The 25,000-nt window shown below is 46.5% G+C and overlaps 2 protein-coding genes across 2 annotated transcripts; one reads left to right on the forward strand and one right to left on the reverse strand.

The window, feature by feature from the left end:
* Positions 1–1,929: 1,929 nt before the first annotated feature.
* arhgap31 (Rho GTPase activating protein 31) lies at positions 1,930–16,808 on the forward strand. Its single transcript, XM_056594491.1, has 12 exons — positions 1,930–2,511; positions 5,836–5,938; positions 6,834–6,978; positions 7,585–7,667; positions 7,912–8,019; positions 8,494–8,636; positions 9,027–9,240; positions 9,672–9,793; positions 10,560–10,616; positions 10,850–11,503; positions 12,206–12,303; positions 12,679–16,808. The coding sequence occupies exons 1-12, from the start codon at positions 2,412–2,414 to the stop codon at positions 15,202–15,204; spliced, it is 4,353 nt and encodes a 1,450-aa protein (XP_056450466.1). The 5' UTR covers positions 1,930–2,411; the 3' UTR covers positions 15,205–16,808.
* Positions 16,809–22,144: 5,336 nt separating this feature from the next.
* Positions 22,145–23,052, reverse strand: gsx1 (GS homeobox 1). The gene is made up of 2 exons (XM_056595680.1): positions 22,680–23,052; positions 22,145–22,494 (listed from the first exon to the last, which is right to left on the reverse strand). Exons 1-2 carry the CDS (start codon positions 23,050–23,052, stop codon positions 22,145–22,147), a joined length of 723 nt encoding a protein of 240 aa, XP_056451655.1.
* Between the last annotated feature and the right edge of the window lie 1,948 nt (positions 23,053–25,000).

Raw genomic sequence — 25,000 nt, forward strand, 5'->3', positions numbered from 1 at the left:
GTATATCAACGTAACTCTTCCCTAATGTTGTAATGATTTCGGATAACATGTTTTTGTAATAACACCATCCTACTTCACCCTATTTGATAAGCTGCAGATTTACTAAAACCATCCCAAGTCTATTTACTATTTATGGTTACATTACACATGGGTTATGTATCACCATTTGCTTGATAATTGTATGAGCGCAGCAGATGTAGGGCGACTAACCATCAAAACGCATCAAATACAAGCAAACCCACAACACACAAACATATTCTCAATTACCGATTGACTTTCACAGCCAGAGTGAAACGTCTGCTCACAGTCAGACTCATGGTCAACCGTAGCAGGGGGGTGATATTTGGACCTTTGTATGGACAAGATGATGTCATGTCCTTTTCCGATTGGTGGAGAATGAGAGCTTTGTCTCGCCGGGGCCAGGATGGGTCATCATGCTCACTTGTGACTTTAAAAAAAAAAAAGGGGGGACCAAAAACTGCCTGGCTGTAGAACAGCAGAAACACGCCATGTTCTGTACCGGCCACGTCTGAAATGGGCTGAGACAAAGAGAAGTATTTTAAAAGAAAAGGGAGGAACAAAAGCACATGTTGCAATGATTCTGCTTGCTTCCTGCTAAACGTGCGCTCCTACATAGCGGCCTGTCTTGCGTATGCTGACACTGAACACAGGATTATGGGATTATAAAGGGAGTCGGGGAGACAATGTTCAGCTAAAATCAAGGTCTGATGCTGGTCCATTGTCCAGGCTAAATGGAAAAACGGTGCCTCATAAACGAAGAGCTATGTTAAAGAACCACAAATGTTGAGCTCTAAAGTACTCGTTTTGTCCAGTGACTATTGTATGAAATCATTCTGACTAATCTACAATAGACAGTCACGTGCCTTCTTCTGCTTTCAGTTCAACATAGAAAGTTGTGTGTTTCACTATGACACCGTACTGAGATGTAGCGCATCCAAACATTATGCCAGTCATTTTTGTTTCTATTTCTTAGAATAGTCTTAACTTCACATAAGAAGGAAGTCTTTCCCTCCCCGCCAGCAAACGTGCTAAAAAATTAGCCATCATCATTCTAATTCCTCGCTTCAACAGCTGATGGGGGATTGCCACTTTGCTCGCCCACCGACAGGGAGGCCAGACACAAGCGCTAAACGTTGCATTCCAGTGTGAAAGAGAAAAGATTGAAACTACACAGCAGTGTATCTAACAAGAACCATGTGCGAAACCCCCCCACCCTCCCCTCTTTTTCCCGTCCGTGCCCTTCAGCTCCTCGATGCCGCCTCCTCCCACTTCCTCCTCCCCCCTGAGCCACAGCGGCTGTGTTGTTGTTGTCCAGACTCGGGCTCCAGTCTCTGGACAGGAAGCTGTGTACTTTGGGAGCATTCAGGAAGGCCAAGCAACCTTCCCGTCAGGGGTCGAACTCTGGGAGTGAAATAAAAAAGGGGAGAGGAAATGGATGGAAGGAAATAAAGAAGACCCTTTCTTCTTCTTCTTCTTCTTCTTCTTCTTCTTTTTCTTCTTCTTCTTCTTTATTTCCTTCTTCGCTGACCCACTTCTCTCCCTCCCCTTAACCCTGGCGGTAATGTCATTCTCAAAAACCATGTCTCCATAAACACAGAAACATCGGGGTGTGAAAGCAAAATTTTTGAACTAACCAAAAATATGTCCTCTGGAATCTGTGTGTGTGTGTGCATGTGTGTGTGTGTGTGTGTGTGTGTGTGTGTGTGTGTGTGTGTGTGTGTGTGTGTGTGTGTGTGTGTGTGTGTGTGTGTGTGTGTGTGTGTGTGTGTGTGTGTGTGTGTGTGTGTCCAGTGCCTGGGTGAGCGAGGAGGCTGTGAGAAAGAGAAGGAGGTCTGTGTGGAGTGAGGGCAGAAGGAGGAGGAGATAACCAGACCCAGGCTGGAAGGGGGGGGGGGGGGGGGAGAGAGAAGAAAAAACAACAGGAAACCAAGTCCAACGCTGTTCGCTGCAAAGGAGAAAAGACCCTCCTCTCAGCTTTCCAACATAGCGCTGAAACCCACCAGGGCACCGACTCTGTAGACTCTTTTTTTATACAAACAAACAGAGATTACGACTTGTGTCTTTTCCCTCTGGTATTCCTTGTCGAGGCTGAGGAGCCGGAGCAGAGAGGTGACGTCACATCTGGGAGAGGGCAGCGAGGGGAGAGAGCTTGTCATCCCACGACGGCGAGGATGGTCAAGATGTGAACGGATGCAGACGCTGGCGGACTCTGAACACTGGAAACCGTGGGGCTCTTCTCATCGACCTCTTCGTGGTGGGAGAACCTTGTTTTTTTGCGTCTGCGACCTCTCCTTCTCTTCCTCGGGGAGATCTTATGGATGTGAAGGCGCTGAAGCGCGTCCACAGACATTTCTCTGTTTAGGTCTTCTGGACATCTGAGGAGGATCCACATGAAGAACAAGGGGTCGAAGCTGAAGTCTAAGAAGAAAGGAAGCGACAATGTGTTTGGCTGCGACCTGATCGAACATCTGCAGAGCTCAGCAGAAGATGGTAAAGTCTTATTTTTTTAAAAGTTGTCGCTCTATCTTATGTCGGTTGTGAATCGGCTGTATTGAAGTGAGCACAATCGTACGGGGCAGGGGTGAAAGCGTTGATTGTACACATACAGGCCTCGCTAGGGAGAACAGTAGGACTTTGTTTTATATATACTGTGGCGTTGTGCAGCTTGTTGCGTTCCCACAGAGAATATGAAGTCAGAAGTCAGACTTGCTTAACATTCGTTGAGCTGACACTTTTGTCCGAAGAGACCCACAATTTGACAATAAAGATATAGCTCAAATAGGGCTAGAATCACTCAAGTACATAAAAGGCATGAGTCATATATTGTGGATATATCGTTGGTAACATTAAATGGACTGGGGGAATTCTGAGTGGAAGTTTCCGTACCGAGCAAGAAACTTTGGCAAAGCTGTCGTGTTTGAATGACAACTCATTCAAGAAGCATTGAGCGAATAAAATGAGGGATTTGTCATGCAGGGCGTGGCTCAGAGTCTGTGGTATTTTCTTTTTTTTTGGGTCAGCTTCCTCCGGGCACTGAGGAGCCTGTGTGTGTGTCCAGGGGTCTGCCGAGCTAGCGGTGAGCCGGGGGCAGAAATAAACATAAGAAGAAGGAGAAGCCCTGGAGAAACTTTCCCCATCATCCCAGTTTCATTGAGAAACAAAACGTTTCAACTTTGATATGACTCTAAAGTGCTGGGTTTACAAGTGTAACTATAACTTGTGCTCTCCCTCTCTCGCCCTGACCTATATATTTAACATGGTCTGTGCTGTTTCTGTTGTGCTGTTTAGTGGGCTGAGGCGTAGACTGAAACTCTGTAATTGCGTCAGGGATGAATGGAGCAAAGTGTTTAATTGGGAGTGTGTTACAGTTACGAGCCAGGGCGTGAAAATACAGAAACTAGTTAGAATAACAGGACTTTCATCGCCTCCTCTGCCGCAAATTACTTTTTCTTCGGAGAGCACCCTGGAACTAGACATGTGACTCAACACTGTGTCTGGCCCCAAAATAACTAATTTGTTGTTGCATCAGGGGAAGACAGATAGTGTCGATAAACTTAAGCACAGGACTGCTACAACTTTATTCTGGTTAAAAAAAGATGAGTCACTGGAGAATGTACAACACTTGTTCTACAGATTACTGGAAAACCTGAGGAGCCACGAAATTACACTTCAATTTAAAAGCACTAAGCTGAGAACCACAGAATACCTTACAATTATTTGGTCTGCTTCTGTGCGCAGGGCCCAGTGCTTGACCTTAGCTCCACCTTGCCATGTGTACAGATTTAGCCTTTGAATAAGTACTACTTTTGCCCCAAAATGGCAGCTTTAGGCCCTGGTTTACAAATCACTGGCCATAAAGTCTTTAGTCTGTCTCCTCTGTCTAACTAAATCAGAACAAAACTTGTTGCCCACACAGAACTTATAAATAGGGTGTCATAAGGCATACAATAAGTCATGTGACATGTTATTTTGACTCCAATTGTATCAATCGGTTCATTGTGGATTGCAGTGCTTAGAAGCCGCCAGGCTTTGCGAGCACAACCTACAACTACCATTTTGATTACAATTTTGTCTTAATATTTACTTGTGTTGTGCAACCCCCAAGAGGGATTTTAAGTTAAGATCTACGATAAGATCTACCATACGATTTAATGTGTAACACTTTTCAATCCACATGAGCACCGCTGCTCAACATGAGCAGCGCTCCACACATCGATCTCACATGGCTCTAAATCTGGCAAAACAATTAGCGTTCTCCCAACGTTTCCTGTCATTGTGATGGTTCCAGCCACCCCAGTGGTTTCCTTCTACTGTCACAGCACAGCGAGGTTTTGACAGTCCAGTGGAAACCAGAGCTCCAATCTCGTAGAGCAGCAGAGATAAGGGCTTCTCCACCGGGTCCAGTGGTTATAGCTTGTGCTCCATCCAGCGTTTCATGCGCACAGCACCGCCTAAAATTAGCAATTTAGCATAAAGGTTTCTTAAAGTGTTTGATTTGATGTTGCCCCAGCCTCCAAATTTGGATGAGAGAAAAAGCATGATTCTGCATAATACAACTAATATTAGTGGAAAAGCCACTATTGGGACTCAAAGTGGCTAGGTTCACTAAAAACATACTAAGAAATTATAAATTATAAATAGACAAGGCCCTCTTTCCTTTGTTCACAACGTTGTTGGACAGCAATCCATGCTAAATACATCCAAAACCACTTTAACCAGCGTATTTATAGGTGTATGTATAGGTATTGTGTACATTTAATCCAACTAAGGCCCTTTGCTTAATACGTTAGAAATGCAAATATCACCTTATAGAGATGACTGGTGCCCTTTGGCTTTGAAATTAACATGGTTTAGCAAGCTGCATGCACGATGGTAAACAATGATTACCCACATCAATTCTAGACCGCATTCTCAATCATGAACCATTGGTGATTTGTAATGTGTACAATCATAAAGGCTACAGCATGGGGTTGGTGGTAACTTTTCAAAAGTCTGTTTCTATTAGAGGAAATGTCGCAAGTATTACCAGCTACAAGGGCTGGGTGGGACAGGCTTCCTTTGAAACAAACAAACCATTTTTTAACTTCCTGTGGAGGTCCACCTTCTCCTCTGCAGCCCAACAGTGTTGGAGCACGCAGCACAGCCTTTGCTGTTCACACTGTCCCCTACAAAGCATGTATTTAGTGCTGAGTTTACCTTAGCTTCTGCTTTGTTTGTGTGCTCCCGTTATATTTCTGCCCTTTCGGTTAATATGGCCTGTTGCACTCCTCACCGTCGCTCGGAGGAGAGATCCCTCGTGTGTGTTCCTTCTCAGGGTTTCTTCCCACTGGGTTTAGGGACTTTTTCCATGTCCTCCAATGAAGGGTTTAGGGTGAAGAGGTGCTGTATTATGTGCAGGATGTGAAGCCCCTTGAGAGTGTGACTTGGATTATGGGCTATACTGAAACTGTTGACGTTATCCGACTTCTTATTTTCAATATTGACCCCGCTGTACTTTCCCAGTTTTTATTTTTGGAGGAACTTCACAGTATATAGTCACTCCACTACCTTCCATTGACTTGACTGTGGCTCATAATCTTAAATGTGCTATGAAATCTTTATTTTGGTGAAATAATTATGCAGTTCCTGAATTTGTTATATAAATGGAAGGAAATTAGGATTCAACTATTTGCTATGGAAGGTAACAGAAATAATAGCTTCCGAAAAATAATCCAAATACAGACCAATGTTGTATACGTAGCCGAGTCTATTATCCACGACCCCCCCAGTGTGTTTAAACGGTCTTTCCTGATCCTGTGTGTGTTGTGCTCTCAGTCCCCCAGGTTCTGAAGAAATGTGCAGAGTTTATTGAGCATCATGGAGTGGTGGACGGGATCTACCGGCTGTCCGGGGTCACCTCCAACATCCAGCGTCTCAGGTAGGAAGGAGGAATGGATAAGAAAGCTAGGTGTAGCGTTCTCTAGCTACCCTCTAGATCAGGTGTTTCTCAGGAACCACTGACTTAATGGAGAAGCTAAGCCTACCCTAGCTATCCTCTACATAAGAGGTTCCCTCAGGAAAAACGGACTGAATGGAAAACTAAGCCTACCCTAGCTATCTTCTAGATCAGAGGTTCCTCAGAATCTTCTGACTGAATGGGCAAGCAACACTTCTAGTTACCCAAGCTCCATTCTAAATCAGGGGCTCCTTAGGAACAACAGAGAGAGAGAGAGAGAGAGAGAGAGAAAGAGAGAGAGAGAGAGAGAGAGAGAGAGAGAGAGAGAGAGAGAGAGAGAGAGAGAGAGAGAGAGAGAGAGAGAGAGAGAGAGAGAGAGAGAGAGAGAGAGAGAGAGAGAGAGAGATGGGACAGGATTGGGGTTATAAGAAAATGTTACTTCTGATAAAATAATCTCCAGTCAATAACAAGGGGAGTTTTTCCTCATGACTTTGATGTGACTTATTGCTGACTTATGAGGACCTGTGGGGGTCTCTGAGGTTGTTGCAGTGAAGGTGGACAAAAGGTTTACTTGTCTGATGATAACGCTCGTAACGTTGAAGCTATGCTGTTTATTTCTTAAATGAAAATTTTTGATATACTGAACGATACATCAAAAAGTTCACAGTTAATATTTACTTTATATGTATGTTTGTGTGTGTGTATGCGTGTGTATGTGCGTCTGTGTGTGTGTGTGTGTGTGTGTGTGTGTGTGTGTGTGTGTGTGTGTGTGTGTGTGTGTGTGTGTGTGTGTGTGTGTGTGTGTGTGTGTGTGTGTGTGTGTGTGTGTGTGTGTGTGTGTGTGTGCGTGCCTGTGCGTTCCCTTGTGTGTACCCAGGCAGGAGTTCAGCAGTGATTCCTGCCCTGACCTCACTAAGGAGGTGTACCTCCAGGACATCCACTGTGTGGGCTCCTTATGCAAGCTCTACTTCAGGGAGCTGCCCAACCCCCTGCTCACCTATGAGCTCTACAGCCAGTTCACCGTAGGTCCTCACTGTCACCTCCCATCAAACACCTTCACCTGTACACCTATGAGCTCTACAGCTGGTTCACCGTAGGTCACTTTATGATGACACACAATCAGCTGATGTTCTCTTCCTAGACATATCTTTATTTGTCTACTGTAAAATATATATTTTTGTGCTGAGGTGTGCTGTTGTTAGTCTCTCTCTCTCTCTCTCTCTCTCTCTCTCTCTCTCTCTCTCTCTTTCTCTCTCTCTCTCTCTCTCTCTCTCTCTCTCTCTCTCTCTCTCTCTCTCTTCCTCTCGCTCTTTAGTGTGATCCATTGATCGATTACTTTTATCCAGAGGAGCATCTCACAATACCATGTATGCACACCTTCTTATCATGGGTGGTCCCAGTGAGAACTGAACCCCTAACCCCCACAGCTCTACCCCTGTCCCCACAAGGGACCCCTGAATGTAACACAGTGATACTCTACCCCTGTCCCACCACGGGACCCCTGAATGTAACACAGTGATACTCTACCCCTGTCCCACCACGGGACCCCTGAATGTAACACAGTGATACTCTACTCCTGTCCCACCACGGGACCCCTGAATGTAACACAGTGATACTCTTCCCAATAGGAGGCGGCTCGCATCCAGGAGCCGCAAGAGAAGCTGGAGCACATTCAGCAGGTCATCAAGGAGCTCCCCGTCTCCCACTTCAGGTGAGCACAACCAGGGCGTGGCCCGCTAGCCCCAGCCGCCAGGGCTTCATAATAAGGCAACCCACCTTGTGTCCATCCAGGTTAGATTCCGTCCTGTGGTCCCTAGGCTAGACCTCAGACCTCAGACCTTACCTGGCTACTTCACTGCCATCCGATCAGAAGACCACCTTTCTTTTAAAGGGCCAGTACCAGCAACATGTGCATAACATGCATAAAACACACTTTGTTTGCCTCTCCCTATCAGGACCCTGGAGTTCCTGACCAAACACCTGTCGTTCCTGGCCACTCTGAGCGGCCAGACCAACATGCACGCCCGCAACCTGGCGTTGGTTTGGGCCCCCAACCTCCTCAGGTGAGAGTGGTGTCGGAGGCTGGCAATTCCTGAACCTGTGACTCTGTCCGCTAGTATAGCTAGGCTATACTAACGGACTTGGAAGGACATGGCATTACGACCAAAGTTAGGAGATTAAATTCCCTTGATTTGCATGGGCCAAACGATGCTAAGTGTATATGTGTGCATGAATATTGCATCCACTAAAGATTTAGTCCTTTGGTCGTCCTTTTGTATTTAAACAAAGGACTTTGTCTTTTGTATATCCTTAATATCAATGGATGTTAATAGGCCCCAATCCAACACAACTATCCGGGATGGATTTCAGACCAAATCCATCCGTGATAGGTTTTCACCCACTGGCGATCATTTCAGTGCTTCCCTTGGTTACTTATGTGACAACTCAAGAACAGTTAAACAATGTCTGTAAAGAAGAGTTTTTCCTGTCTTTCTCTACCCCCCCCCCCCCCCCCCCCCCCGCCACCCATCCCCCAGGTGTAAAGACATCGACGCGTCGGCATGCAGCGGGGACAAGGCCTTCCAGGAGGTGCGCGTGCAGCAGGCGGTGGTGGAGTTCATCCTCAACCACACAGAGCAGATCTTCCACCGCGGCACCGGCGTCTGCAAGGCGAAAGAAGGTAGGCCTCCGCAGACTCTACGCACACAGAGTCAGCCACGGCCCAAAGGCACTGCTGTCGACCCCCTGACTGTATTGGCAATTAAATAGTACAGGGGACGATTATCGGACCCCTCCCTGCTTCCCGATGACGTGTATCTTTAAAGATCCCTGTAAGACTCTTGGGATGAAAGCATCGGCTAAATGACCAAAACTGACATCGTAAAAAGTAAGCCAGAGTGAGTTAAGTGTCATGGCTAGGGTTCAGAGTACAGCTTCTGAGTTCGATCCCTGCTGTATGCAGTCATCCGAGAGCAAGACGCAAGAAAAATGAATTGGCGCCATGCTAAGATGTTTCGGGGCCTCCTATGGGTGACATGAGGCTCACCCTGTGCCCCCTCCCTCCACCCAGCGCCGAGCTATGCGTGCGGGGAGCGCTACGCAACGCTGCCGCTGAGCGCGGGCCACGGCCACGGGCCCATGAAGCTGATGAGCCTGGAGGAGGCCCAGGCCCGCTCGCTGGGGCCCAACCACCCGGTCCACCGCGAGCGCCAGCGGGAGAACAGCCTTCCCGACGCCAGCACCGCCACGCTCTACCACACCGTGCTGGACATCTCCGACAGCAAGTAGGCGCCCAGGGGGCACGGAGGGGCCGCGTGGGATCCCAGACGGGTTGCTCTGTGTTTGAATCCCGATGTATTCTGTCTACCTTTAGCCTTTATTCAGGCAGCTTACCTAAGTTGTAGTCACTGGGTGTAGCAACGGTACCGGAAGCGAACAAACACAGGGCTTGTTTGGGTGGATATGGGTCATTATGTATGAGCGGTTTGGATTGAGTTGATGGCGTGCTGCTGAACGTAGTTTTATTGAAGGTATCTAATGAGCCTCTAATGGTCCCTGGACGGTACAGTTGCTCCAAGGTGTTTCCCTCTTTTCTGGGAGGTTATATTCCTTAGGAGGTGTTGCTAATAACTTAGAGACTGTAACTAGGATTCAGGGCTAAACAAATACATTCAGATACATTCAGCGCTAAAAGTGCTGAACGTCTGTTCTGTAGGAGAAAATTCTCTGGGAAATCTAAGAAGTGGAAGTCCATCTTCAACCTGGGGAGGTCTGTGAACGAATCCAAAGGCAAACTGAGCCGGAACGGCAGCGTGTTCATCAGAGGACCAAACACAGGTAACTTTTCAACCTATCCAGTGTTACAACATCCAACTGTTTATATCAGAACGTCCTCCGGCTAAGGTGGGCCGGCCACCATAGTGGCTTGCTGCTTGAGCAAGAAGCTACCCGCCCCTTATTGAAAGATACAGTATATATTATCTGAGTTCACTGTAGATGTCTGTTGAATGAATGACTACGTAAATATCAGGGTTAAGCCTATCATATTGCGATAGAAATCTGTGGAGTTTGTTGCTAATCAACCAAAGTTTGGGACTGACATGCAATAGTGCCAGGTCCTTGTTAAAGAAAACTCCATTCTGAAAGGCCCGTACTAAATATACTGTGTGTTTTATGGGAGCATGGCTGTGGGAACTTGGGAAGATGCACAGCAATACACTCAGAGGGGACAACCAAGAATCCCTTAAGAGCAAGGCTAAACCACAAGTAGTAGTTACAGTTTAAAGATAGAAAAACACCCACAGTGATGAAACGGTAGAACAAAGAACCATGTAGGCAAGGGGCTGAGGTTGTTGTCTGTACCATAGGACTGCAGCCACTGGTTTACAAGCTGTCAGGAATACAAGCATATCATGATAGAAATAGGCAAAGGGTGAATGAATACAAACGCCATAAAGTTGAAATGTGATACAGATTTAGACTTATTCAGTTCAGATCATGCCTTAATAATTTAACCAATCATATATTCTAAAGATATCTCCTAGAGCAGAGACAGAGTATCGTTTTGTGTTGTGTGATGAAGTCTGATTGTATTATTTCACAGACAAGGCAGCTCTCCGCCCAGCCAGGAGCATGGACTCGTTGTGCTCTCTTCAAATAGGTAACCTACTCAGCATAATCAAATCATATACTTTCCAATACACTCGTACAGCGCTTTACTGCTACTGCTACTGCTACTGTACTTTTGCCTTCCCCATAAGTTAGACCTTGTGTATTACAATGTATACAGATTGTATTTTTCGTGTTGACTTCTTCCTGGCAGGGCGGAGGCATGCGTTTGTTTGATTAAACCTCATTCGCATTTTAACTGAGAGTCCTTTCCTCACGCCCTAGACGACGACAGAACCGGGAGCCAGCCCGGCGGATCCAACGGCGCCGCGACCCCGGAGCCCAAGTCCCGGACACTGGGCTCGGACTCCCTGTACGACCTGAGGGAGGAGGACCAGCGGTGGGAGTTCAAAGGGAAGACCCCCCCGACGACCAATCAGAGAGAGGCGGCCGGCTCCTCCTCCTCCTCCTCCTCCTCGCCGTCTCAGAAGGCGCTCCCGGAGCAGCTGAAGGTGTTCAAGGGCGATGACCTCCCCGGGTTCAAACCCACGTCTCCCAAGAACCGGAGGATGTTGTACTCGGGCTCCACCCACCAGCACCCCCACGGCGCGTCCAAACCCTCCTTCCCGGGCAGCCTGTTCCCTCTGGAGTCCTCGTCGCCGCGGCACCAGCGCAAGGCCGTCAACATCTCGGAGCCCTTCTCCGTGTCGGTGCCGCTGCGCGTCTCGGCGGTCATCAGCTCCAACAGCACGCCGTGCCGCTCCCACGTCAAGGACAGGACGGCGGGCGGCATCAGGCCCCTCCTGGGGGAGGGCGGCAGCAGCAGCAGCAGCAGCTCCAGCTGCTCCTCGTCACTGCTGCAGCTGGAGACGGACGGGGGACGGGGGAGACCAGCGGGGGACATCCCGGAGCGGGCGACCTCAGACCTCAGCTCAACTGGTAGGGGAGGCTAGCGTTCGACCAGTAGGATACTGCTGCTGCCGTTGATTGTGACTGACTGCGACCAACGTCAGGGTAGTACCGGTTTACACCAGTAGGTGGTGCTCCAGGCACTGTAAGTCAGTCTGGCGTGACGGCAGACACATTCTGTGGCTGTGAGACGTTGTACTGATATTTCTGGTGATTATTCCCATGATGCCTAGCCGTCTCTAATGTTTTCATGAATTTATGTACCCGCATGATTCATCGCTTTGGACAAAAGCAATAGCTAATTGTAATGTAATTTAATAACTAAGCGCAACAACTCCCGTAGCATACTTATATCTAAACGTCATGCTATTTAGTCAATGTAGTTGATGGTGGTACTGTTCTATGTTATTTTTATTCCCTGATGGGATGCCTTTGAACTTTTTTATTTTTAGATCACATTCCTGGATTATTTTGACTCCTCTTTATATCATGATATGACACATGACATATGACATATTATGATATAGTAGAGAGATTAAGATAAGATAAGATAGTGGCCTACTGTTTTGTCCCAAGATGGACAATTCTGAAAATATCAATAAATAAATAAATAGAAAATATCATATGATTTTATTGATTGGATGCTCATATCCACATATACCTGATTGTGTAGTACAAAGTACTAAGAAGAATCACTGAATTTTTATTATAATTTACATTTAATCACTCTAGATTCCAATGAAAGAGCAGCACAAGATGTTGGAGAAGGGAAGGGTCTTTCAAAACTGGAATGTTCTGGAGAACATTTAGCATCATCTCCTGGGAAACTGGTAATCATATTTTTTTAACCTATCCCTAACCCATTTTTCAATAATAAATAAATAATAAATACATTTTATTATTGTATCATATTATCATCGTATCATATTATCATATGAGGTAATGCTCATATTGATAACAGATGTTCTTCTCAGTATCGGTATGTATAGTTGTGTTCATCATGATAATAATGGATAATAAAGTATTATGATGTACCATTATCACCCCTTTCCATTTTGACTACATGCACTCTAAGAGGTCTGTTGATCAAGATAATTATACCTCAAACAATTAGAATATATTAGATCAACTAAGATAAATGTGCTGCATTGTCTCCTAATTTGGCTAATATCCATCAATGAATGTATCATTTTAATATCTTCCAGGACAAGGGATCTTCTCCCAGCGTGCAAGAGCTGTGGTCGGAGCTCCACAATGAACTGAAGATCACTGAGCCTGAGCTGGACCTCCTGGATAAAACCTTCAAGCCTATCTTCTGCCCCGAGGCCTCCTACGAGATCTCCTCTCTGCGAAAGAGCTCCGCTCTGAGCTCCAGTGAAGACCTGAAGAGCAGGTTTGGAAGAGGGGGAGCGTCCCAGAGGAGCTCCAGCTCCCCCACTCTCTCTGTGTTCCACGGCGTTCCCAAAGCCTCCACCGTCACTCTGAGCGACATCCCCTCCGGGTCTACAGGGCCCAACCGCGTCAGGAAGCAGGCCTCGGAGTCGGACATCTTGCTTCCCTTCTACCAAAACATGGACTATGCGGGCGGAGATAAAAAGCTGAACCCTTTCCCTTGCGCTCCTTCAAAAGAGGAGAAGATGAGCAAAGTACACAGAGCCTCAATGGTGAAGTCTACGAGCTTGGATACCTCTACTGATATCAAACACTGGCAGGGCCTCTCTGGGAATAAAAGTTTGGATTTCACTCAGGCCAATCTTTTTGAAAACACGGTGCCTCCAGTGGATGACTCAGGGGACAGGGGGGTATTGGCAGGAGCAAGTAACAATGCAGTGGAAATAGAGACGTATGAGAATCACAAGCCACCAGAGGAGGTGTTGACTGTAACCACTTCCACCAAGACTTCATCTGAGGCCAGACAGGAACCCCTGGCAGGAGTTGAAAAAGCTGCAAAAACCTCCAAATGTTTGCTAGACGGACCAAAGGCGTCCTCTGAAGATGGAAAGGACCACCTGACAGAGGTTCAGCAAGGGGCAACATCGCCTAAACATTTGGTAGACGGACCCAGGGCTTCCTCTGAAGGTGGTCCGAAACCCCTGGCCCAGATCCCCAGAGCAAGGATATCCTCCATGCGTCTGGAGGACAGACCAAAGACCCTGGTGTTCCGCCACCTGAATGAAGACGAGGCGTGCGCGAGACCCTCGGAGGAGTTGGACCCGGGGGAGACCTGGGACGAGCTGAGCTCTTGCTCCAGAGAGTGGGTCACCAGTCCGCTCCACACGCCCGATATAGACGACCTGTTTAGCAGCCACCTCCTGCCCGCCCCACCCTGCCCCACCTTGAGCCTAGCGGACGGAGGAGGAGAAGGAGGAGGAGGAGGAGGAGGAGGAGGAGGAGGAGGAGGAACTTCATCTCATCCACTGAATATGAACAAGTCGTACCCTGCAAGCAATGGCACCCCCGTCTCTCAGGGTCAGGGGAACGCAGACGAACCAGAGGAACCAAAAGTGCCTCGTTTCCAGCCTCTACTCCCCAGGACGAATGGAACGGGCCCCAACGCTGCAGCGCAGCAGACGGGTAAAAGCGGCGCGGCAATAAAACCAAAGACCACCCACGGTAACGGCAACGCGGCGCCGCAGCGGTTCCGCAGGCAGTGGTCCCAGGAGGCGTGTCCCACGTCTGTGAGGAAGGAGGAAGGCTCAGCGGCCAAACACGCTCGGCCCTGCTCGCTAAACCTGGACCTGGTGGGGCGTCGCTGCATCCGAGACATCTCCAATCAGCAGCAGGGCCGTCCCCTCCAGGAGCCGACCCCCTTCCAGCGAGGCCCGCTGCCCGGCCCGCCGCCCGGAGACAATGGACAGGAAGCCCTGGAGCTGGAGCTCTTCCTCAACAACAGCCACGCCCCCCTGCGGAGGAACTCGGCCCCGGTGAGCGTGTCCTCGGTGCGCACCGCCTTCATGATCAAGACCAGCCAGGCCAAGGCCGTGCCCGTCATCCCGCCCAAGGTGCAGTACACGCAGATCCCTCACCTGCGCCCGGACGGCGACCACCGCGGCACGGCCCGCCAACAGGAGAACCAAACCCCCAAGAGGACCGACCTGCCGCGGGAGCAGACCCCGGTGCCGGCTCCGCCCGCCGCCCAGGCGACCACGGCGGCGACCACGGCGGCCGGGGCGCTCAGGAAGAAGGAGGAGCTAGAGAACAAGAAGCCCGTGCTGAGACACCAGAAGCATCCCCCTGCGGAGAAGCCTCTGGAACCCCCCCAGGAGACCGCCAAGAACGGAGCGTCTCGGTTCCAGGAACCACAGGTCACCATGCGGAAGCCCGCCGCCGCCGCCCCCGCCCCTCCCGCAGACACGGATGTCTTCCTGGATTGCCCGCGGCCCAACCGTCCCAACATCCTCCAGAGACCCTCCTTCAGGAACCGGCAGAGGCCACAGAGCCTGATCCTGCTCAGCCCGCCCTTCCCCATCATGGACTTCCCTCCCCTGGACGACAGCAAGCTGCTGCTCTCCGCCAAGAGGAGCCTCAATGACGCCACATCCCTGGCCAGGCGGGAGGATGCCACCGCGGGGGTGAACCTCCGCAAGACACCGGGGGACGGCAAGGGGCTCCAGAACAAGATGACCATCCCCAAGAGCGGGCAGCGGCTGGAGACGTCCACCAGCTGCTTCTACCAGCCCCAGAGACGCTCCATGATCTTTGAGAGCCGGACCCAGCGACAGATCGAATGACTCGTTCAGCCCCCCTTATTCGCACGTCACCCACACTTCACTGGATTTTTGAATGACATCATGTATTTAAAGGGTTCATTCGCTGGTCATTTGGTCGTTGAGGGGGTCCAGAAAAACAGTTACAGTTGTTTAGAAGGAGGATACGTGTGGAAGTCGTGGAGGAATCAAAGGTCAGTGAAAGGTCTTAGCAGATGGCTCTTAAAGGTGTATTGTGATTATGGATTGTTATATAAGGATGGAATAGAACAAGACATCCCGTTTGAAGGGTAGGCATATCCAAACGGTTAAAGTGGGGGTGAAACTACGTATAGGAAAGTGGATCTACATGCTAGAGTGTTTCCTATTCAGATTTCCTCTTGCAACTGTAGAATAATTGCATCTGTACCGTCCCCTTTTCAAGAGCTGTAATAGAAATGTATTCTGTCGACAATTTATTCTTATATATGTTCCGATTTCGCTGTTGTCCAATCGATTGAGACCAGAGTAGACTACTTTTAGATGGACGTTTTTATGTCACTATGTTACTGATTGAGTAGTTTGAGTATGCTATTGTATGTTGTACATATAGGGCTGAAGTGTCCCATTGCATTACCATGCGTTAAATAAAGGGAAGACGCATCACTGTTGCATGTAATTCTGGACGTATTTTCAACAAAGTCTTGCTTTTTGATTCTACTGTAGTCTATTCCGCTAGAAACTATTTTATTTATTCTTGGACTATTTTACAAAACAGGGACTGAAGTGACTAATTGTGTCAAAGATAAGATGACCGTATTTCAATATTTAAAAGACAAATCCTTTGCATTTGTTTAACCACAAGGTCATACTGGATTTATATTATATGTTGACCTAAAGATTTAAGTTAATTTTATTTTGTAATCTTACTGTGTCAATTCTGTCCTTTTCTTCTTACTTTATAAGGGTTAGAATTATGTATGAATTGAAATTGACAAAGCTCAGTTGAATGCTATCACATTATTGACATTCTTGTGAAATACTTACTGTGTCTCCTTGACTGAAGGGCTGAATTTTTATAGATATATTTTCTCAGTGCGTCTGTGAGTGAGATAGCGATCCTCAAACAAACTGACATTTTATGTGCACTTGTAACATAATCTCAAATGATGTATAGGACACTGCCCTCTTACTGTACAACTGAAACATGATATAGAAAGTGTAAATATAGACCCTATTTTAAAGATATGAGAGGACACATCCCTCTTGTGCATTTTGCCAGATTTTAGGGAAATACACGTTTCTCAGACGTTGTCCATGACTGAAACTTAAAGCAAAATCACAACCAAACTTCGGCTGAAATGCCATCTATAATTCTGGAATCAAGCCATCATTTGGTCTTAAACCCGAATTAAAGACGAATATTTTAAGTGTTCATTGATCTTACATTGCTTTTTTATTTTGTTTTTACAGAAATCTTCATTGAAAATAAATTGCCTTATTGACCATTAATATTAGTTAAGAGAGTGTGTGTTTGTATGTACGAATGGAAGTATTCAAAGCCATCAATGATTGTTTTCATTTATGTTTTATTGTTTTGTATTGTATTGTGCAGGTATTCCTCTATGTGGATATTATCTGTCAATAAAAATATATATATTTACATTTTTCTGGAAGCTGTTTCATTTTTTATCTGTTAACAGTATCAGGCATTTCAGCCATAACTATAAATGTAAATTAACCCGAGCGCGCACACACACACACACACACACACACACACACACACACACACACACACACACACACACACACACACACACACACACACACACACACACACACACACACACACACACACACACACACACACACACACACACACACACACACACACACACACACACACACACACACACACACACACAAACACCCTGTGTATCCACTAAGCTGCAGTTCGATTTATCGCCACCGGGTGTCGCTCATGTTCAATATTTTCGAGGCGATTCTCCACTCATCATTTCAGTGAGTGGAGGCCTGTGGTTCTTTGCATGGGAAATCAAAACATCCAACATTTTAATCCTGCTACTAGTATAGGCAGTGTGTTTGAAAGATATTCACAAATGATGTTGTGTGTGCATGCCTGTTTATGCGTGTGTGTGTGTTTGTGTGTTGTGTGTGTGTGTGTGTGTGTGTGTGTGTGCGTTAACGATCCCTGTATATGGCCTGCATCTATTTGTAGGCTGTAATTTTAATTATATATAAATTGCATCAATAATGAATCAGTACCTTAAACCCTTAACAAACATGTAGCTCTGATCATCGTCAGAATCTACCAATGCATTCATAATGTGTTTATATTAAATGAAAAGTCATATTCGGACAATATGGTTTTAATTAAGGTTCAATTAACGAGACGACCTTGAGTTTACCTGCACTATCCCAAGAAACTAAATTACACAAAATAAAGTAAAGTCGAGTATTTCTAGGCCTGTCCCGCTGACTGCAGGGCAACACTGTTTCATTAGGCTTCAGGCCACTTGGATAAACTATATTATATATTATATGTATATGTATTACAATAATCATTTTAGTATACAACCATTTGATTGTTAGCATTGTTTGGCCCTTGGAAGAAACTATCAGCTCATTCTTGAAATGTCCCCATAACGTGTAATCAACCTACAATAAGGCCCTAAAGGGGATTATTCAAACATTAATTGAATTGACGAATCCGCAGCAGTGGTGAAAGCAACCAGATGATACCTGTAACGAATCAAATGATCCCAATCGGGGCAACAACAATCCCGGTTCTAGGGGGAAAAGAAAAGCACCGTATTCTATTCAAGCAAAAGGTATACGCGTTCAAAGGTCATTTCCAAGTCCGCGCACTTCATTATTTCCTCGACCCTTGACACGTGAGTCTATGGCTCCATAATGAGGCAGCAGCCTCCTTCTCGCTGATCCCAGAACAGGTCGGCGTGCATGTTGCATTTCAATTAGAGCCGGCCGGCTGACGGGAGGCGGAGAGGAGGTTCATCATCTCACTGGTGGATATGGAAATGCTGACCGTTATACAGCCTGCAGGGAATAATCAGTGCCCCTGGGATTAAAACACTGCTTCACTGTGTGAAGTTCTGTTTTTGGCAAAGTTTCACTGGCTGTTTACTTTTTTTCATTCCCATCCGTTGTACACCAAAGCCGTTTTCAACGATTTGGTGCCAAATATGTGGCAAATAGCAAAATAAATGGGGAACATCACTTCCCAAGGGTTAAACAGTGAAATGTAGTTGAAGGTCAATTCATGGTCACGGCTGTTGTCTCATCGACTGTGAAAATGTATATTTAACTATCTGACACAGATTGTTGCTCCCTAAAAAACAAAAACATGCTCTCTATAGATAAGTACTTTTTTTTTATACTTCATAGTAATAAAGTATGCTAAATATGTATTTTTACCTTACAAAAAAAAAAGCCCTTAAAAGCGCTCCACAAGTGGAATAATGAACATTTATCAACTTACTTAAAGTCATTTAACTACATAACACCTAAGTTATATCCCTTAACAAACAAGTGAAAACCTTCCAACCAGGCAGCAACAACCACCAGCCATCGACGGGAGCAGAGCTGTGAGCAGCCAGACTCCTCCGGGAAAACGAACAAAAGAACCCAATCCGTTTATACTTTAAAGTACCTAAACAACTTTATCCTGTTCTCATCAAACATTGTAGATATATTCCGCAGGATTATATATCCCTAAACAACCTGAAACATTAAAAAGGTTTGGGGTTGTGCATGTGTAGTGCCGCTGAGGGCCGCGCGGGTCCGAGAGGCTCCTCATGGAGAAGCCACGTGTCCGCCTCCAAAGAGTGTCCAACTTAACCACCTCCTTTGTACCACTAACCCACATCGGCAGCGTCCCTTCACATAAAGGGATTTGCAATTTCAAGATATTTCAGCTTAAATGTTTTTGACAGTTCCCTCGCTTTTACCTCGGCTTGGTTATTTTAACTGTGCCAAATGGGTCACCTTGGGTTTCTGTCTGCGCGCAAAGGGCTTTTGCGCGCATTCAGTCTGAATTTTTTTCCAACTTTCCTTGACGGGGAAACCAGCTGCTGGTCGTGAAAAGACGGCTTATTAATTGTCCTTTGTCATGCAGAATTGCTTGATTTCTAAAGAAACGTACAAAGGCTCTTTTTCAGGATTCAAGTATTTTGTTTCGTGCGTATTTTCCAACCATCGAATCAGCTGCAGCGCCGCTCCGTCTACCAGACTCTCAGGTACTGACGGCGGCTCCCTTTGTCCCCTTGTAATGCTGTTGTAAATCGTGCAGACTGATTTGTTACAAGCTGGTCTTTTAATCTGATAGATAAGAGACATGTCAAAGAAAGGCCGTAAATAAAAAATTAGCCGGTATAAAGACAAGGGCGAGTCTGCTAGATGGGCGCCTGTTGGCTCAAGCCGCTCTCGAGCTCCGAGGGAGCCCTCTCTCCCCGGCTCCGTCAGGGTTACGTCAACAATTCGCCTTTCTTCTCTCCAAAAGACACTGTCGTTCTTTTTCTGCTACAATGAATTGATAGGCACAAAATTAAGAATAAATAAATTGAGCATTTGGAGCACCGCGAGCGGCCATAAGCTCCCCCAGGGCGCGTACCCCGGGGCTATTGAACGGATAAAGGGCGCTTTGCCGAGGACCCAGTGAGCAAAATGGGACTCTATGGTGCAATTAACAAAATAGTCTAATCCCATATCTTAACAAATGCAAATATTAGGGTTTTGTTAAAATGGTTAAGTGAACAATTAAAGGAAAGTTTACAAGAGAGACTCCACGTCCAGGGTGATACAAAAGGGCCATGAGATGCGGTGCTGTGGCTCCCCAACTCAACAACAGCTTTTTTGTTGGCAGTGGAGTCTGGCGATGGGTTTTTAACGAAGTAAATACACTTTAAACTCTGCTCTTTAGAGCCTGTTGCACAGGGCGCGTTGATGAGAAGGGGCATCGCATGGATCTAAAGGCAGCAGGATAGATGCGTAAAGTAGTACTTACAGAGAGGGCATCTGCACTATATCCTTCCGTAAATCTGGTTATATGAACTCCAAATAATCTATAACTTTTTAAACAATAAACTGATAAATTACACAAATATATATTTGGGAGTTTATTTTTGAAATGAATGTGTGTAACCTAACTGAAGGGGACAACCAAGAGACCTAGGCTATTTGTATTTGTGCGTCCTTCACTTTCTTTTTCTTTTGCGTCGTGACCTAAAAGCCATTATTTTTGTTTTGTTATTATAGGGCTATTATACATTTGTTCTTATAATTACGGCACACGTTTCACAGACTGTGCAGGAGGAATGATATAACTTACATTTGGAGGTGAAACATCCTTTATTACACTGGACCACGCCACTTCCACACACCATGTGTGTGTGTGTGTATGTGTGTGTGTGTTTACAGGTTTGTCATCCACACCGCTGCCTTTCGGTATACCTTGAACCCCCGACAGAAGTACGCGCGTCTATATGATGTTCTGTGGACTGCGTGGAGAGGATTGATTCAGAGTCACGCGAGGAGGATCCGGACAGGTTTAGACGGAGTCTGACAGGTCATTCTATGAAACCTGGGAGGACATATGTATATATATACGTGTGTACAAAAGACACATGGTTTATTCATATATGGGGAGACCCGAGACGACTCTATAGATAAGCATATTTTAAGGTTATTATGGACCCCCGTTTACCCCTAGCTGCACACACCGGCACGTTTTATGTGCAAATATAGGCAATCCGTCAGTTTGCTGGCACTCGGATTAGTCATAGAGAAGGTTAGGTTTTGTGTTTGCACGGTGCATCAGATCATCGCACGCAAACGGCGCACTGCAAACTTTTTAACTAAGTTAGTCTTTGGCGTCTTGGATTCTCCCCGCTATAGTGCACGCTGCCTGTCCACCTTTCACTTGGATACTTCAACTCCAATAGTATTCCAATATTGCTTTATGTAATCTTACATTTTCAAAAATGGCTAGGAAATCCAAGGGACGTATACACTATAGGCTACTTTAGGGCAAATATACACAAATGTAAATTTGTAGTTATTCCTTCTTTCTCCTTATGTATTGGCCTTCAAGCAAGATTTTATTAAAGAAAATTTGTACTGACGTACATTATTCCTTAGTAAACTCAAGCTTCGGTTTTTCAGTAGTTGTCCAAGGCTCTGGTTCGCGGCCGCGCGCCCAGTGCGCGCTCCCATGTGCAAGGGTACGTTTGATTGACATGACAAACACAAGGCAATCTTTGATTGACACGATAACATCAAGGGTAGATTTCTCAGAAATATGTTTATTCATGTAACATTTTAAATAAATAAATATTTCTTAATGACACTGAAGATATAATTTCAGAGTGTTCTGGCGACAATGCCGTAATGTCAGGAATCCTACTTTTGTACCATCCACACACAGAGTGAATCTAGTTTTTAACATCAATACAAAATACTGCTTTCTTCCCAAAACTAAACAACTTCTTCCAATTCATTTTCTTCATTTGGGTTGTTCATCATTACACATTTTTCTAGCATACTTAGATTGGCGAAAACAAATTTACAAACCGTTAAAAAAAAACTACATAGAAAACGTACAACATGTATTCAACTATACAATAAGTCAGAGAAACCCCCTGTTCATATATATTTTTTCTTCCTATGTACAGACGACTGCACTCAAAAGTAACAGTCTTTTTTTGGCTGCATTCAAAGTTTTACGGTAACCGCGAGAGTCATATTGTGTCTGTGTGTGTGTGTGTGTGTGAGGCGTGTGTGTGTGTGTGTGTGTGTGTGTGTGTGTGTGTGTGTGTGTGTGTGTGTGTGTGTGTGTGTGTGTGTGTGTGTGTGTGTGTGTGTGTGTGTGTGTGTGTGTGTGCGTGCGTGCGTGCGTGCGCGCGCGCGCGTGGTTGTGTGCGCGCGTGCGTACGAGTGAGCGTAGATCTCACGGGGACACGGACAGGTCCACGTCGTCCTTCTCTGACGAGGAGGACGGAGATACGGGGCTGTCCTCCTCCTCCTCCTCCGAGCACCGCGCGGACGAGCACTTGCAGTTGTGCGTGCCCCCCGCCCTGTGTCCGCTCCCCTTGCCCTCCTTCTTGTGCTTCACCCGGCGGTTCTGGAACCAGATCTTCACCTGCTTCTCGGACAGGTTCAGGTACGTGGCGATCTCGATGCGCCGCAGCCGCGACAGGTACATGTTGGAGGTGAACTCGCGCTCCAGCTCCAAAAGCTGCGTGCTGGTGAAGGCCGTGCGCATGCGCTTGCTGCTCTGAAGTTTGGCGTTGTTACTTTCTGTGAGAAGGAAAACAATGAACACGAGATAAGTCAAACAATCAGATCACAATTTACCCCAAAAATAAATGCGTAACGACAACTTTTTTACGGCGTGCGTGGTAATGTGTTTCGCTCATCCTGGTCTGCTAACTTACATCTAAGTTATGCACATAAAAAAGCAATCAACCATCTTTTAAACTCACCGATGGAAATGCAGTGGAACTGCCGTGGGTCGGGCATGGAGTAGGTGGCTTGGTAAATCCCCGGGCCGTGGCCGAGGTGCGCGCCGTTGGCTGAGGAGTGCCTCGACAGTGCCGAGTGGCAGTACTGCGAGCCGAAGGCGGGGAAAGAGGCCTTGAGCAGAGGCATGGACGGCGGGGACGGGTGCAGCTGCGAAGCGGCCATGCACAGTGGGCAGAAGCACAGCAGCCCTGCCTTCCTGGAGTGGCAGGAGCCCGGCAACGCGTGGTGGTGGCCGGAGTGCACCGCGTACGGGAACAGCGGCGGGCTGTTCTCGTTGCCCTTGTCATTGGCCTCCCTTAAAATCAACGAATCCACCAGGAAAGACCTCGGCATGTTGACAGGAAAAAGTAGAAACTTTCTCTTGCGTGCTCGTGTGTGTGTGTGGAGAAAGAGTGGTAGAGATTCGTAGCGCGCGTCGTCAGTGCAGTTTGGAGTGCTCGCGTAAAGAGAGTGGACAGCGAACTGGTGCTGATGAGAGCGACGAGCGCCTTAAATAGCACCGGTGGCGGGGCCGCGCGTCTCCGGACATGTGACGGTTACGCGGTGATTCGGTGAGAGCTCTCAATGGGGTTGCTGCTTTTCTCTTGGCATTCCCACTGCACGCTTCCCCATTATTTCAGTTGTTAACTAAATGAACTGCATAATGTAGTCTTTTCTTGTCGGCCCCACCCACACCGCGAGAGGCGGCACTAGTCGACCCCCCCCCCCTTTTTTTTTTCATTATCACCTATTTTATCAGAGATAAAGCCCACGTTTACGAAAGAATACATTGAAGCGAGATTTGGGAAGGGCGCCGTACGCATTTGGAGTGGGTTGGGTCTTTGAAATGGAGTGCGTTAGATATGGATAAAGAGCGTCTTATTGCGCTCTCTCTATCTGGGGTCCCTAACTTAGACACCAGGGGCCAGTTCTCACGGGGATTCTCAGCGTGTCCCCTGATGGATCTGACACAATGCTTTATCCCATCGTTTACGTTTCTCCGGTAAATGTTGTTTATCTTGCGGGGCTGCAACTAACACTAATCTCTTCATTAAAATCTAGAATAAGATTCAACCTTTTGGGAAGCACAGAAGCAGGCCTAACCCGTTCTTTAAAGCCACGTTTCAATGCTCTAGTTAAAATGATGGGCCGTTGGGTCGCCCGGCATAAATAAACGTCGCTGTTGATGAATTAAATCGTATTCAGTATAAATGTATATTAATTTAAGGGTTAATGTGTCATTTCTGGCCACAAAAAAAAGGACAAGTCATCCCCCGAAGGCAATGCTCAGTGATTAATTCCTTAGCCCGGGCCCCTGCCGGGCCGGGGAAAGAATATGTAAAAATAACCAGGTTTTCACTTGCCGGCCCTTATTGAATGTCATTGTGGGGACTTTTCAATGAGAGAGAAAGAGACTCGAATTAAAGTGTGTGACAGCGGCGGATAGAGGCGCACAAAGGGCGCTCTGTCAGAGGGCCCGAGCGGAGGGCCCCGCCCCGCCCGACCTGAATTAAGTAATAGGAAAACATTTTCTTTCACTTTAGGGCCCTGCTCAACAACACCTTCAAAGACACCAGGGCTAGGAGCAAAATGACATTTCTTTTCATTTTAGCCGAATTCCTTTCATTTCTCCTCGTGTTGCCATGTGTTACAATACTGTTTAAAGTGTTGCTAAGCCTAGTTTAAACCACGGTGTTAAAATGTCAACAAAAAAAAAAATCCGTAGATAAATAAATAGTTAATGTTCACATATATGCCCAGGTTAGACGGACAGGCTATTCGGATATGCGTTGTCATATTATAATCAATTTTGGAAATATATCATCTTAAGTTTGCTTTTAGGAGGTTATCGTTTTTGTATCACTCAGATATTCAGGATAATTTCTCCAACAAGTCATTCCGACTGTACAGGGACTTCGATTGAATTGGATCGCAAATAGTGAAGGCTTTTCGGTATCCTTACGTTTGACATCACTTTGAGAACCGAGCCAGCGAGAGAGATCCCTCCGCCCACAACGCGTCCGCATCGAGGGGCACCCGACGTACCGCAGCCTGGACCAGCCCAAGTTCCGTATACGGAATTTAAATCCAAAGAATACTACAATTAAGAAAATGGTTAAGTGAACCATTACGCAAACGACCTGCAGGCACAATCACTCCAAATAAATGGTCATTCCTCCAAATTTGGTGCATTTCTTTATGCACCTGCACATTGCTTTGTATGGCTTTCTCCTCATGAACAGGCTCATGAACAGTCTATTTTAACTATATAATACAATAATAATGTGATGGATTTTGTCTT

Source organism: Gadus chalcogrammus, chromosome 7, assembly GCF_026213295.1.
Source record: "Gadus chalcogrammus isolate NIFS_2021 chromosome 7, NIFS_Gcha_1.0, whole genome shotgun sequence".
NCBI classification, from domain to species: Eukaryota; Metazoa; Chordata; class Actinopteri; order Gadiformes; family Gadidae; genus Gadus; species Gadus chalcogrammus.